The 15,159-nt window shown below is 44.5% G+C and overlaps 1 protein-coding gene across 2 annotated transcripts in view; it reads left to right on the top strand.

The window, feature by feature from the left end:
• Positions 1-5,006, top strand: part of LOC136541632 (protein SLOW GREEN 1, chloroplastic-like) — a 30,393-nt gene extending 25,387 nt beyond the window's left edge. For both annotated transcript variants that reach the window (XM_066533615.1, XM_066533616.1), the window contains 3 exons: positions 81-197; positions 846-902; positions 4,644-5,006. In XM_066533615.1, the coding sequence (XP_066389712.1) occupies positions 81-197; positions 846-902; positions 4,644-4,703 (234 nt within the window). In that variant the 3' untranslated portion in view covers positions 4,704-5,006. The remainder of the gene's footprint in view (positions 1-80; positions 198-845; positions 903-4,643) is intronic.
• The last annotated feature ends 10,153 nt before the right edge of the window (positions 5,007-15,159 follow it).

The raw sequence follows: 15,159 nt of genomic DNA, 5'->3' as shown, positions 1-15,159 counted from the left end.
CAGTTTGGTCTGTGTAATTGATGTTGATAGGAGAACTTAACTTGTTTTAAGTACAATATTGTTTTCAAATTCTATCACAGGTTGACCTGCTTTTAGGGAAGGCTTATTCTGATTGGGGCCATATCAGTGATGCTATTTCCGTCTACGATACGCTAATCACTGAACATCCTGAAGACTTCCGTGGTTACTTAGCAAAGGTACTTATGAATTTCTCTTCTTTTTGGCGCTATACATAGTCAGTTAATCTTTTTAGCACAAAGTAAAGGATGAAGTCAGAAGTGGTCTTAATTGTTCCAACAGATTTGAGATGCCAATCAGATATAACCAGTTTTAGCATACTGAACAGTGAATATTACCTCTGATTCCAAATGTAAGTCGTTTAGGACAGCGGCACAGCTCCAATGCGACACTTTGACTTTTCTTTTTGTAAAAATATACTATTTCAAATAGTGAAACTTATATATCACGAAAGTATTTGCCGTCATGAATCTACAATCTAGTAACATCAGCCGTCTGTTGTCAATCTATGTAACTTTTCACATATTCATGAGGCAAGTTAAAGAAGTTTGATAAGCTATAATCCTATAACGGCCTACATTTGGAGTTGTATATATATATATAATCTAATGCAAACCATGATATATATATATATATATATATATAATCTAATGCAAACCATGAGTAGCTCTTGGCTTCCATTACTTTAGTTTTTGCAGTACTATTGTCTTAATGGATTATGTTGTTTCTATTACGAGTAATGCCAAACAAAGACCATACTTATAGGCTATAGCAGTTAATTTCTTCTACCAAGCAGCAATCATAACTGTATTGTTATCCAATTTTAGGGAATCATATTAAAGGAAAATGGTAAAGCAGGTGATGCAGAAAGAATGTTTATTCAGGTAGTATTTTCTCTTTTTGCTAATGACATTGAAAATTCTTGACAAATACTAGTATAGTTATTTCATATCTTGCTAGTAGAGAAAAAATGATATAGATACCAGGAATAGGGGTCAGCATGTTTGTTTATGGTCCTACTGCTGCATGGCCATGTGCCAACTATGCCATCCTATGCCATCAAAGAATGTTTGGATGTGATCTAGATCCAAACCGTAGGAAATAGGAAAACGCCACATCCTCTAGTGTTGGGTGACCGACCCTATATATATATGGCTGGGAATGGCTTGGAGTACAAAGATAGGTACAATTGATGAGGTAGACACGTGTAGAAACAGCTTCTCCCCAAAAATGAGAAGGAACAAACGAGGAAATTAGAAGTGCTCTAGAAGTTTCTATGAGATGGCGGTGTTTGCGTTCAGCAATACCATTCTTAGCATGTGCGTCAGGACAAGAGAGCTGAACAAGAGTACCCTCAGATGTCACACGCCTGATTACGGGCCTAGGAGAGGGCCCCGTCCGGCCAGGCCTTGGACGACCGCGCCACCAGAAGGGGACTTCCAAATATCCGAGAGGATAAAAAATAATAGGAAAGTCTAGAATAAAAAATAGATCTGGTTTATTTAGGAAATAGGATCAGCTTGCTTGTAAAGAAGAAGTCTAAATCTATAAAGACTCTTCTCCTAGTTCCTTGAAGGATAAGTTTAGATTGCTTAGGGGCGAAGTCTCCCAGGACTATAAATAGAGGGGCTATGTCACCGTTCAAGGGTAAGCAAGGAATTGGCCTAAGGCCTTTTATCCCCTCCTCTCCCTTCTAAGCCTCGTTCTTCTCCCCTGCCTCTCTACAGCCGCCGCTGCCCTCACCCTGCGCCGCCACCCCTACCCTAGCCGTCCCTAGCCGGCCCCACGGGAAAGGACTCTGACACCTGGTATCTAGAAACCAGATCGATCCTACGGGTCAAGCTCCGATCAACGACGATGGAGAAAAACTGCAACGACGTCCGCAAAATCACCGATCGCCTTTTCGAGGAGATGAACAAATTCCTTGACCAGCGCCACTAGAATCCTCCATCAAATCCAATTCAGCCGGAGACGATCACACCAACTGTGCCAACCGCGCCCAAAGGAGGAGCACCGCAAACAACGCCAACAATTAGCAGGCTCTACACCGAAATCAGCCCCAATTTTGCTCCTACAAATGCATCTAAGGGGTCTTCGGATGGAACTGCCTCGGCCACCAAGCACAACACCAACTCCACAGCCGCAGCCAAGGACAATACAACAGGTCTATCTCGACTCCAACATCCATCGGCCTATGCTCATGGCCGCCCGCCAAGCTGCAGGCCCCCTAGGAGGTCCAGGACCATACAACAACTACTTCTACGGCTACATTGGCAACCTCCTGTACTACTTCGAGTTCGTCATCGACCGCACCCGCGACAACATGATCAGGGCTAACCCCGTCCGCGGTTGCCTATTGGTTCGGGTGGAGGCGATATCACCGGCCCAACCTCTTCCACCGAATGTCGTCAACCCTTGGGGCTTGCTTCAGCGCGAGGACGCGCTGCCTGGAGAAGCGGGGAGAGATGTCACACGCCTGATTACGGGCCCAGCCTGGCCAGGCCTTGGACGACCGCTCCACCAGGAGGGGGGCGCGACCAGTGGAGGGACGGCCTCCCGCCGCGCCGCTGACTTCCAAATATCTGGGAGGATAAAAAATAAAAGGAAAGTCTAGAATAAAAAATAGATCGGGTTTATTTAGGAAATAGGATCTGCTTGCTTGTAAAGAAGAAGTCCAAATCTATAAAGCTCTTCTCCTGGTTCCTTGGAGGATTAGTTTAGATTGCTTAGGGGTGAAGTCTCCCAGGACTATAAATAGAGGGGCTATGCAGCCGTTCAAGGGTAAGCAAGGAATTGGCCTAAGGCCTTCTATCCCCTCCTCTCCCTTCTAAGCCTCGGTCTTCTCCCCTGCCTCTCTACAGCCGCCGCCTCCCTCACCCTACGCCGCCGCCCCCTACCCTAGCCGGCCCCAGCCAGCCCCACGGGAAAGGACTCTGACATTAGAGGTAAAAAAACTGATGAAATATATTAGATAAATACTCACCACCAGAGTCAAAGCGAAAGACTCTGATAGGAGTAGAGAACTGAGTGTGAACCATGCGTGCAAAAGACTTGTAAATAGAACATAATTGAGTTCGATGTTTCATGAAATAAATCCAAGTATAACGGGAATGATCATCAATGAAAATAACATAACATTTGTAACCACTAACCACCCTTTGTAGCAAAAGGTGCAGGACCTCATACATCTGAATGAATAAGATCAAAAGGTCTTGCAGAATGAGAAACACTAGAGGAATATGGAAGTTATATTTGCTTTCCAAGCTTGCAACCTTTACAATGGAAGCTAGACTCGACAAATGTATGACCTAGGCAACCTTCATTTATTAATGTTGACAAATGGGATCCACAGAAGTCACCAAGACGGTGATGCAACTTGGCGAAGGACGAGGTGGATGAAGATGTATTGGAGGTCACACGTGATGTGGATGTGGCAGAAGAAGGAAGACGCAAGGTGTCCAAAACGTAGAGGCTAGGAGCACCTTTACGAGGATGGCCGGTCCCAATCACAGTCCCGCTTCAACGATCCTGAATGAAACAAGATGAGTCATCAAATCTGACAAAACAATTGTTATCAGTAACTTGGCCTACTGAGAGAAGATTCATGTTTAACTGATGAGAATTGCAAAGAGAACCCTGATGGCTGATGTGACAAGATGTACCATCAGTAGTCTGAATAGAAGCACCATCCGTGACTGGTTTGCATGCGACCAAGTGGGACTGATCAGATGTCACATGGAAGGAAGCTCCTGAATCAAGAACCCAAGACGTCGAGGGAGCACTGACAGGTGAGGCTGCAGCAATAGAAACTGAACCTCTTGGAGTGGAGCTAGTACCACGACCACAAGCAGCACGTGCACGATACTCGGCCAATTTCGCTGGATGTTGAGCAAAACAATTCTCTAGAGGATGACCAGTCCTGCCACAGTGCTTGCAAGGCTCTAAGGTGGTGCCTTTTGGTGCACTGGTTTGCTGCAAGGCTGCCAAAACACTATGAGGCACAGATACAGAAGAAGCATACATAGACTGGAGACGTGTTTCTTCTGCAAGTAAATCAGCCAAGGCCTGTGCCATAGTGATATTGGAGAAATTGTGAAGCAACCAAGTACGAATGGAATCATATTTTGCCTGAATGGAGGCGGCAGCCCATATCGCCCGCCTCCGTTAATCTGAGGGCAGTATCTCTCAAAATGATTTGTGTAGTAGTGATGGGTGTGAATGCGCAGTTTGGGAGTCCGTGCCATGGCGCTGATGTACGGTTAGGGGCCTGGCATGATTAGGGCAGCACAAGAGAAGTGTGTTAGATAAAAACCCAGACTTGGATACCATGTAGAAAAATCAGGAAACACACACCCATTATGAGGGTTCGGTGAGCTTGTATATATATGGCCGAAAACAGCTTGGAGTACAACATAGGTACAGTTACAAGTCATGTATAGAACTCGATCTTTAATACAAACTTATAGGACTTGATTTCAATTTGAACTAAATCCTAATTTTTTTTAAAGCATTCCACCTCATCCAAAGAGGCTATACAATGTAGAAGTAAACTGAGGTGAAGATAAAATGGAGTGATCAATGTCTTTGATCTGAATTTGTAATGTATGCTTTAACCTTCCTTGCAGGCAAAATTCTTTGCCCCAGAGGCAGCAAAGGCACTAGTTGATCGATATGCACAAAGATAGTCGGTGAGACGATGACAGATTGAATGGTGCTGTTTTGGAGCAATGAAATTGTTCGGTCCATTCCTACATGCAAATGTATCCGCAAGTTAGAAGGAAATTCTAAGTAATTTCACCCACCGTGTGCAAACCTTACATTCATAGACAAAATGAGATATATTTGTCAGTAAATAGGTCACGGTTGTGTTTTGCACAGATGACCATCAGGATGTTAGGAACGTCTTGTATCATAGCAACATTATGGAATCTGGGACATTTTGAATTGTATTGTTCTGGAACGACAGAAATGAAACATGTTATGCCTTGCCTTGGAATAAGTCTCAGCTAAACATTTTGATATATTGTTTATTCCATTATCTAAAAAACATTAAGATATGTTAGGAACAAATTATGTTCGCATGGCACGCCCCTATGGCTTCCTCATATATCCATAATCACTTGAAACCTGATCGTCGTTGAGGTGTTTACATCACTTGAGTAGTTACTAGGGTCATATCTTTTTGTTGCTCTGGTTAAAAGGTAGTTTGTATTCCCTGTGCACGATTACAGATTACGGTTGCAACATGCGTGAACATTGTATTTGTGCTTCTGTAGTTCTATAGATACCATGTTTATGAATTTTGTTAATTCCTTCCCTGCCCTTTAAATTGTACTCCTTTTTCCCTTTAAATTATAACAACTTCTGCTTAATGTATTAGTAATTGGAAGCTTTCTTCCAATTGTTCTGCCTTGCGAAGTGGCCACTTGGGCTGGGATTCCTTGAGTGAAAGTCTGAATAAAATAAATCCACATGACTTAGGAACTTTCGGTGACATGACATGTATGGTGTTCTTATGGAATCCTTAGTTCTCTAGTACAATTTTTTTTTTTTTGAGAATTCTCTAGTACAATTAGATGGGATTATCCTATAGGCTACAGGAGGTATTTGTATCCAATTATAGGTGTTAGGGACGCAAGCAGGTTTGTTCACAGAACCGTAAATAGGTTTAATTTTGCGTGTTACCACAGGTAACCTGCAAAATTCATGTTATTTGTGGGTTTGAGGGTAAGCCGGCTTGCATCCCTAATAGGTGTCCTCGGTTGTGTTATATATACGGTAATGCTTGGTTCAGGGCATCCAGACGAACGGACGGATTGACCCGAACGCGTAACGCCCAAAAAAAAGGAGGGGGCGTGTAGTTACAGTTAGGCGGGTCCACACCTGTCCTTTTCTGCGGGCAGCGCATGGGAGCGTGTGCGGCCACTCGTTTGGGGTGCAGTTCAGGATGCATGCGACGCTCGGTGAACCATGCATGTGCGTGACCACGGACAGAGGCTCCCTGCTGCGCCTGTTGCTGGCTGGACCAGCTAGCCAGGCCCTAGCTGCACGTGCCCATGCAGCGCTTGGGGAATCGTGCATGTGCGTGACCACGGAGAGAGGCTCCTTGCTGCGTCTGTTGCTGGCTAGACCATCCGGCAAGGCCTCTAGCCGCACGCACCCAGGGCCGCAGGCCTCCCTGTCGCGCCTGCCCTCTGCTGCCTAGTGCCTAGGCCTGCTGCTGCTTATCGTCCTGCTCTTTTCTCTCTCGTGTTGTCTGCGCCTAGACCAAGCTGCCCCTGCCGTATGTTGCCTGCAACGTTGCTACTTTGGCCAACCGGATTAGCCAGTTGCAGGGCCGGCCAGGCCGCTTGCCTATTTGTGAGAGGAGCGCGGGTCGACATCTGCGCATGCGTCATTTGCTGCTTCCGTGACGGTTGACCGTTGGTAATTGAGTGCTGGCCCAAATTTTTCCGGCACTCTATGGCATCGAGCTCCGTATGTTTTCGTGCGTTTCGGATGTATGTTTCATCTGATGTTGCATGTATTTCATCTTGATGTTGCATACGTTGCATTGGCTATACACCTATGGTGCAAGTGTATGCTTCAAATATTTTCTGTTTCAGACGTATGTTGTAAGTATTTTATCTGTATGTTTCATATGTTGAAATGGCTATACACGTATGTTGTAATTGTGTTTCATCTGTTTTCAAACGTATGTTGTAAGTGTTTTATCTGTATGTTGCATATGTTGCAGTGGCTATACAAATGTTGCAACCGTATATTTCAAATGTTTCACCTGTTCAAACGTATGTTCCAGTAAGTGCTTCATGTTGCAAGTGCTTTCATTAGCGACACAATATGTTTCATGCGTTTCAGATGTATATTTTATATTTTTTATCTTAATGTTGCAGGTGTTTCATCTGGATGTTGTAAAAGTAGATCTGGTGTTGCAAATATAATTCTGATCCTCACCTGCATGCACGTCCACGGGCGCGCGGCACAGAAGCGAAGCGAGGGCGTAGTAGCATGCAGGGGCACGGGCGTGAGTGGTCCCCACCTGCATGCACGGGCGCGCATCACATAATGAAGCGAAACGCGTAGCAACATGCACAGGCTTGCGTACGTACATGCAGCCCTATGTGGGGGGCGGGCAGGCATGCGCACAGTTGCAGCCGCAAGCGGGACAATCGAGGCAGGCGGTGACAAGTGCAGCATGCGGTCAGACTCATCAGACATGCGGGGCAGGCACGGGCGTCTAGACGTCCAGACGCTAACCACGCCGTTATATATAGAGAGAGACACTAAATCCATGTCCATGTCATACTTTGGGATCGTGGAATGATATCTTGTTCATCATTCATGATGACATCACAAAGTAAACAAAAACGAAACATGCATGTGTGGATGAAAAATATATATTTGTCATCAATTATCCATCTGTGTACGAAAAATCGTATATTAGTAATCAATGCAACCAATTGGAAGTGAACAAGCCTCGATCCCTTGTGTGAATGTAAGAACAGATAGTCCAACAGATGCGTGGTATATTGAAGTGTTTGTTGATTACCCACCTGAAGCCTGAAGGCATTTTTAGAGCCTAGACTAGAGGCGGTGTGACCTCTTGCGATGAATTAATCTAAAAATTAGGAGGGAAGTGGCCGAGGAGAGAATGGTAATCGATGTTGCCAAAAATATGAAAACCCCATTTACGAACATGCACCAAAATATTAACATTTGATAATAAGTAAAAAAATATTTATGTGTCAGTAGATAGCTCGTCTAGAAATTAGTCTAACCATAATATTGCTTTGCTTTTTTTTTTTGGTAAACAAGTAGTTTACGAGTTCAATTGTGTGCAAGTTGAAGGGAGCGACGACAAGCAATTAATCATCATATATATCTAGCTACCCCACTATTCCACCAAATAGTCTGGAAAAAAGTTAAAAAGTAGTCTGAAAACAAATAGTACCAGTGCTTTGGCTTGCGTTTTGATTATTGTTATTATTTATTATTATGAGATTGGCAATCCAAGCAGGCGGGGCGCCATATTTCACGGTCGTTCAAGAGACGCCACTCCATATATTTGGAGTCATCGTCATGGTCATGGTCATGGCCCACCCTAAGTTAGGCACTTCTTAAAATTGGGGTAAAGGACACAACCCTCGTCGTCTCTGTTTGCACGCTTAATTTCTTTGTTGAATTATTAATGCTAGGAATTCTCGGGTGCTTGTTAGGATAACATTTATATTATGGACTTTACTACAGCATGCACGTGCAGAATTTGGACTTCCAGCGCGCACACCTCCTCACAATAGTTTTTAGTCGCAAAAAAAAAACACAGCAGCTATTCTGCACCGACTTCAGTGCCCTCACCCCTGTCGATGCCGCCGCCCCACCACGGCGAGCTAGGGTTTTGCTGGCCGCGACCACGGAGCTCAGGCGAAACCGCCCCTGCTGCCGCCAACTCCCCTAAACCGCCCAATGACCATCCCCACCGCTTGGCCTACCTGCCTCCCACCGGAGTTGGAAGAGATGATAGGGAGAGCTCGCTGGAACCCTAGCTTAGTGATCCAGGAGGAGGAGGACGAGGAGAGAGGAGAGATGAGGAGGAGGAGGCCTACCTAGCGCGGATCCGCTGCCGCCGCCGCCAGATCCGCCATGGCCGGTGCGGGCGCGGGAAGGAAGCCGCCGGTGAGGTGCTTGCCGGAGAGAGAGAGAGAGAGAGAGAGAGGGAGAGGTGTGTGGGCGCCGGGCGGGTGGGGTGTGCGGGCGTCTCCCTCTGATACTGCATGTTTTCTTTTAAGCATTTTCGTTATATTATAGGTATTAGAAAGTACTTCCTCCGTTTTAAAATAGTTTTCACTTTACTTATGAATCTGAACATTATCAAGATTTATAGCTCTCTAACTATTTTGGTATCATGGTATGAATGGAGTAGTAGAATGCAGGGCGTGCTGTGCTCAACTGACGTGACGTAGACCTTCTGTCAACCGCTGTTGGCAAGTAACCAGTGAAACAACGACTTAAGAAAGTCGAGTCCTCACTGACACAAGTGTGTTACTAATTAATTAACAAGTAGTCACACAGTTGGTAATGCCGCATGGTCCTCATCTGTGACTGTGTTCTATGTAGTCATTTCCAGGCTTCTGTTCTTCGAAATCAAATATTTTATTTAAAACCAGGACAATGCAAACGACTAGCATCATTGATCGTATCAGCCATGCTTATTAGCTATGATACAATATTTTTCTCTCACAATAAAACAACATCAATTGATTTATAAGCCACAGAAATGAACAAGCGAACACGGTGTAGTACGTTAAACCCGCAATCCACGGCTGGGGAAACTCCAATCATGTACTAACAATAATATTGACATTGGCTTGGCCTCAGAACTCGATTGCATGCAGGTCCCATGCCACATCGGCAGATCCTGGGAACTCTCTCGGCCACAAGCTCCCCGTGGGGCCACCGCACTCACAGGCTCTTCTTCCTCCCGTGAACCTGACCGGGAGTGGCGTGCTGACGTGACCAGGGTACTGCCTATGCGGCCATTTAAGCTTAGTACCGTGGCACGGTTTTATTTGAAGAATATATATGAAAGCAATCAAATGACGATATTTTTTACATAGTTTAAGTTGTATGTAATTGTATTTGACCATATAATTCGGAAAACACTCATGCATAACAAGTACTTGCGTTGCAATGGGAGACGATTTTCAAAACCGACACAAAGATCACTTATTCAGCACGGCAAGCAACATGCAAGCTTCACAGTGCATTCGAGACAAGATATCCATGACCTAAGAAATACAGGCTAGTTTTTTTTTACTTTCAAGAGAACCCCTGAGAAACCAACTTTGGATCATTACACCTATCATATCTGATAGCTGAGCTGACAACTAAAATATTGGTGTTCACTTTTACAAGAATAAGTTAAACGGAAACAAAGCCATGATAATTTTTCATTTTTGAAATAACACTCTGGCTAGGAAGTAGTTAAACAAATATTACAACCTACAGAGTCTTAGCATCATCTGTTTCAAGCCATATTAACAACCATGACAATAATATGATTGATAACCATCGGTGATAAAGCAAGCACTGGGTAGTGTTCTCGTGAATGAAACATATGGCATGTGAAAAGTTACTTTGCATCTGGCAGTGTTCTCATAGGATTTAGTTTTCTAGAACGCCATATCAATAAGTCAATTGCCCACCAAGAAATAGGAAGGCCACACCTTACAGAATCTCTGTATGATGGCTCCTTTCTAGCTTTGATTTCCCTGCAAGCAATCATGCATTGAGAACTCTGAATTGAAAATAGAATAGAACTGGACATAAATAGAATCCGACTACAAGCTAATTTGAAGCAAAACCAATCTCTCAAGCAAATAAATGGATCCTAACTTCCCAAAAATTACAAAAAAAACTCAAAATTAGATTCTATGAAATATACACATATACGAGAAAAGAAATTTTAGGCACATAAATAAAAATATTTGTTAAAACATTCTCAAGCACCACATCCTAACATATGAAATTCTAGGCACATAAATAGAAATATTAATGTTGGTTGTAGAGGGATACTGTGAGTGCACATCAATGGATAATGTGTGTGACTTATCAGGTGGCTCAGAGACAAGCAACAGAATAACTACACTTGGCCAGTACATGTAGTATTTTCATGTTCCATCTCTAACTGCAGATTAAGCTTCCTACTACTGCTAGTATCTTGGAGAATAAAACAGAGACCGAAACGGCAAGCATAAACTTGAATACCAAGAGCTACCTTAGTTGGTGAGCTGCACCATGAAACATGAGGTCAATAGTGTTTAACAATCAATATCCAGCACGAACTGAATGTGGGAAAGGTATATGATAATGATTTCATGGAGTGTCCAGGCAAACAAATTATCACATTATGGCTAAAACAATATATGTATCATACTTTTGTTGGAAGCAAAACAAGATCACTGTTGTTAGCAGTCCCAACATCAACCACGATGGCTGTAAACTCAGTGCCACCTTTAAGAAAAACCATTGTGATAACTTTATCATCAATTCCCTGTCAACCAGCAGAGGATTTCAGGTCTAAAAATTACTACTATGTTTAACCTGAATGATTCCAGAAATACACTAAAAAGAATTTTGCACCTCAAAAATAATTTGGATTTAAAATAAGGGCAGAAGAAGCAAAATAAATTGTGCACAAAGTTTATTATAGTTTCACTTAGTAGTATCCATTGCCTCTATCATAAATATTAGTTCCCAAGTCCCAGTATCAAACAAGTCATTGAATACCAGGAATTAGGAGGGCTGAGCTCAAATACAGACCTGCAGTAAAAGTTTGCAAGAAGGGAGATCTAGGAAGTTTCTTTCAGGTGAGATCCCATCATTTTGAAAGCCAGTAAATAATAAAAAAGACGGTGCAGGCCGCGATCATTGCTGAAAGAATTATAGTGTCTTTGATTTCTTCCGCTTAATGACGCCTGCAAGGATGGATATGCATAATTATATAGATGTTCTAACACAGTGGCTGCAGGGAGTCCATGGGAAAAGTAGTATTACACAGTAGCGAGTAATACAATTGCATCATAGCATAATAAAAAATCAGTGCTCGTGCAAAGAAGGGATCAAAATATTAGCAAGAAGACGTCTGATTATCGGAAACTTTTCACCCAACTGCTTAACTTTTCCTTGAATATCTCCAAACAGGTGTGGCGCCACGCGGGAGACGAACACAGATGGGGACGGGACGGCGCTGCCCGAGGCAGCAGCTGCTGCAGTGAGGCGAGGCGGCAGCAGTAGCACCGTGTCCAAGACCATGAGGTTGAACTAATCATAGTTAATTGCGTCAAACATTCCTTGACTATCTGAAAATTCAAGAAAACAACAATTAACCAAAGACATGTTATTTCATTTCATTCAAATCATTAAAGTGAGTGCAGCTTTGCTTTACCTCCAAAACAATAGCTCCACTTGTGGAGTACCCAAATAAGAAGCACATGGCAAACCACAGTTTCCCTCCAGATAAAATTGATATCCATGCATATATTATGTATGTATAAAACAGTAACAAGTCACCAACAGTAACATATCCATCAACCCCATCACTTCCACAATGTCCTTAGGAGACAAAACCACATGCATCAATTACGAAGTGCAGCCAAGAATCTCACTGTAATGTTGCAGAATAAACAGCACTTAACAAGTACAACATGATTTTAAGTGTCCTTGTTCAGAGAACATTCTAAGATGTTTTCACAAATAAGCTACTCAAACTAGTGATTAATCAAAACAAAGTATTAGAAATGAGTGACACAGGCTACCAACCATTACAAATTTCAGATCTACTCAAATCAGTACGTACCAAAACTGTACGCAACCATGATATGTGCGTGCACATACATTCAGAGCTTCTTCAGATCTAATCATGGAGCAAGTGGGGGACAAAGTTAATACGGGAGAGAAGAGACAACAACAGTAGATGACAGAACACTGATGAGAGTAGTCTACATGCCTCGTGGTCGCAGGCGAGGATGTTGTGGAGGTGGTCCAGGTGGTCGCGCTCGCGCCGGCTGTTCTCGCCCTAACGATGGTTGCGAGATGTGGCGAGCACACGGTGGTGAAACATGGTGGACACCTCCACGTCGTGGGCTCGCGCCGTCGACGCCGCCTTCGCGTCCGGGGCTCGTGCCGCCGCCGCCGCCTCGGCGTCCGGGGCTTGCGCCGCCGCCGCCTCGGCTTCCGGGGCTTGCGCCGCCACCGCCTTCTCCGCATCTAGGGCCCAAGCCGCCGCCGCCTTTGCGTCTAGGATTCGTTCGTAGGGGAGAGGAGAGGAGGAGTCGCGAGTCGCGCGTGGGGGAGAGGAGAGGAGTCGCGGAGTCTGCTCGTGTGGGAGACGGGGCATCGGGGGAGAGGAAGGGTCGCGCGTGGGGTGATCGCGGGATGGGAAGTCCACGGTAGGGCGATGGAGGGTAGACACGCTAAACATGAGCCGTCGGATTTGGATGAGTAATGAGAGAGAATGGCTTAAGAGATAATCTGGTGCATCCGTTTTGATGGTGTTATATTTTCTGGGTGCATTCATGGGTGTGGATGTAGCATAGGTCATGACTGTGGAGTAGGCATTTGTTGTGTGACTGTAGATTTATTTTAACTGGTGTATTATAGGGTAGGGTAGATATAAGTAAAGCTTATGACCACGTTGCGTGGATGTTTTTGGAGGATATGATGACTAAGATGGGGTACCATAGGAGGTGGGTTGATTTGATTATGAACTGTGTAACTACGGTCTCTTATAGGATCAAGATAAATGGTGCTCTCTCAGAAAATTTCAAACCAGAGAGGGGATTAAGGCAAAGGGATCCACTGCCGCCGCCACCAGATCCGCCATGGCCGGCGCGGGCGTGGGAAGGAAGCCGCCGGTGAGGTGCTTGCTGGAGAGAGAGAGAGGGGGGGGGGGGGGGGGGGGGGGGGGGGGAGAGGTGTGCGGGCGCCGGGCGGGTGGGGTGTGCGGGCGTCTCCCTCAGATACTGCATGTTTTCTTTTAAGCATTTTCGTTATATTCTAGGTATTAGAAAGTACTTCCTCCGTTTTAAAATAGTTTTCACTTTAGCTAAGAATCTGAACATTATCAAGATTTATAGCTCTCTAATTATTTTGGTATCATGGTATGAATGGAGTAGTAGAATGCAGGGCGTGCTGTGCTCAACTGACGTGACGTAGACCTTCTGTCAACCGCTGTTGGCAAGTAACCAGTGAAACAACGACTTAAGAAAGTCGAGTCCTCACTGACACAAGTGTGTTACTAATTAATTAACAAGTAGTCACACAGTTGGTAATGCCGCATGGTCCTCATCTGTGACTGTGTTCTATGTAGTCATTTCCAGGCTTCTGTTCTTCGAAATCAAATATTTTATTTAAAATCAGGACAATGCAAACGACTAGTATGTTAAATCCGCAATCCACGGCTGGGGAAACTCCAATCATGTACTAACAATATTGAGATTGGCTTGGCCTCAGAACTCGATTGCATGCAGGTCCCATGCCACATCGGCAGATCCTGGGAACTCTCTCGGCCACAAGCTCCCCGTGGGGCCACCGCACTCACAGGCTCTTCTTCCTCCCGTGAACCTGACCGGGAGTGGTGTGCTGACATGACCAGGTACTGCCTATGCGGCCATTTAAGCTTGATATGAGTAAAGCTTATGACCACGTTGCGTGGATGTTTTTGGAGGATATGATGACTAAGACGGGGCACCATAGGAGGTGGGTTGATTTGATTATGAACTGTGTAACTACGGTCTCTTATAGGATCAAGATAAATGGTGCTCTCTCAGAAAATTTCAAACCAGAGAGGGGATTAAGGCAAAGGGATCCCCTCTCAACGTACTTGTTCCTGATATGTGCCGAAGATTTTTCTGCTCTACTTAATCATGCTAAGGAAGAGGGCTGATTGCATGTGTTAAGATCTGCCGGGATGCTCCTAATGTCTCTCATTTACTCTTTGCCAATGATTCCCTAACTCTCATTCGTGCAAAGAAGGAGGATGCTGCACACTTACAAGAAATTCTGGATTTATATGAGCAATGTTCTAGACAGGTAATTAACAAAGACAAATCGACTATATTATTTAGTGCAAATGCAAGCTCAACCAACAGAGAAGAGGTGAAGCAGAAGTTACAGATTGAGAAGGAAACCCTGAATGAAAGATACCTTGGCCTGCCAGCTCATGTTAGTCGGTCAAAGGGAAGCACTTCTGCATATCTTAAGGATCATGCATGGCAACACATCCAGGGTTGGAAAGACAAGATGTTGCCGTGGGCAAGGAAGGGGGTTCTCATCAAAGCTGTGGCGCAAGCGATACACCCACGTTTGCAATGGGTTGCTCTGAAAATACAAAAGGCCTTTGCGATCAAATTAGTAGCATGATCTGCAGATACTGGTGAAACCAGCAAGAGGGTAAGCATAAAATTCATTGGCTCAGTTGGTAAAAGCAAGCCGAAGAGCGAAGGGGGGGGGGGGGGGGGGGGGTGGGTTTTAGAGACATATATGCTTTTAATCTGGCGATGCTAGCAAAACAGGATTGGCGCCTAGTGCAACAACCGGATAGCCTCTGCGCACGCATCCTAAGGGCTTAATATTTCCCGAACT

This window comes from Miscanthus floridulus, chromosome 3, assembly GCF_019320115.1.
Source record: "Miscanthus floridulus cultivar M001 chromosome 3, ASM1932011v1, whole genome shotgun sequence".
NCBI classification, from domain to species: Eukaryota; Viridiplantae; Streptophyta; class Magnoliopsida; order Poales; family Poaceae; genus Miscanthus; species Miscanthus floridulus.
The sequence above is the reverse complement of the archived record's forward strand: the minus strand, read 5'-3'. Positions and strand labels throughout refer to the sequence as shown.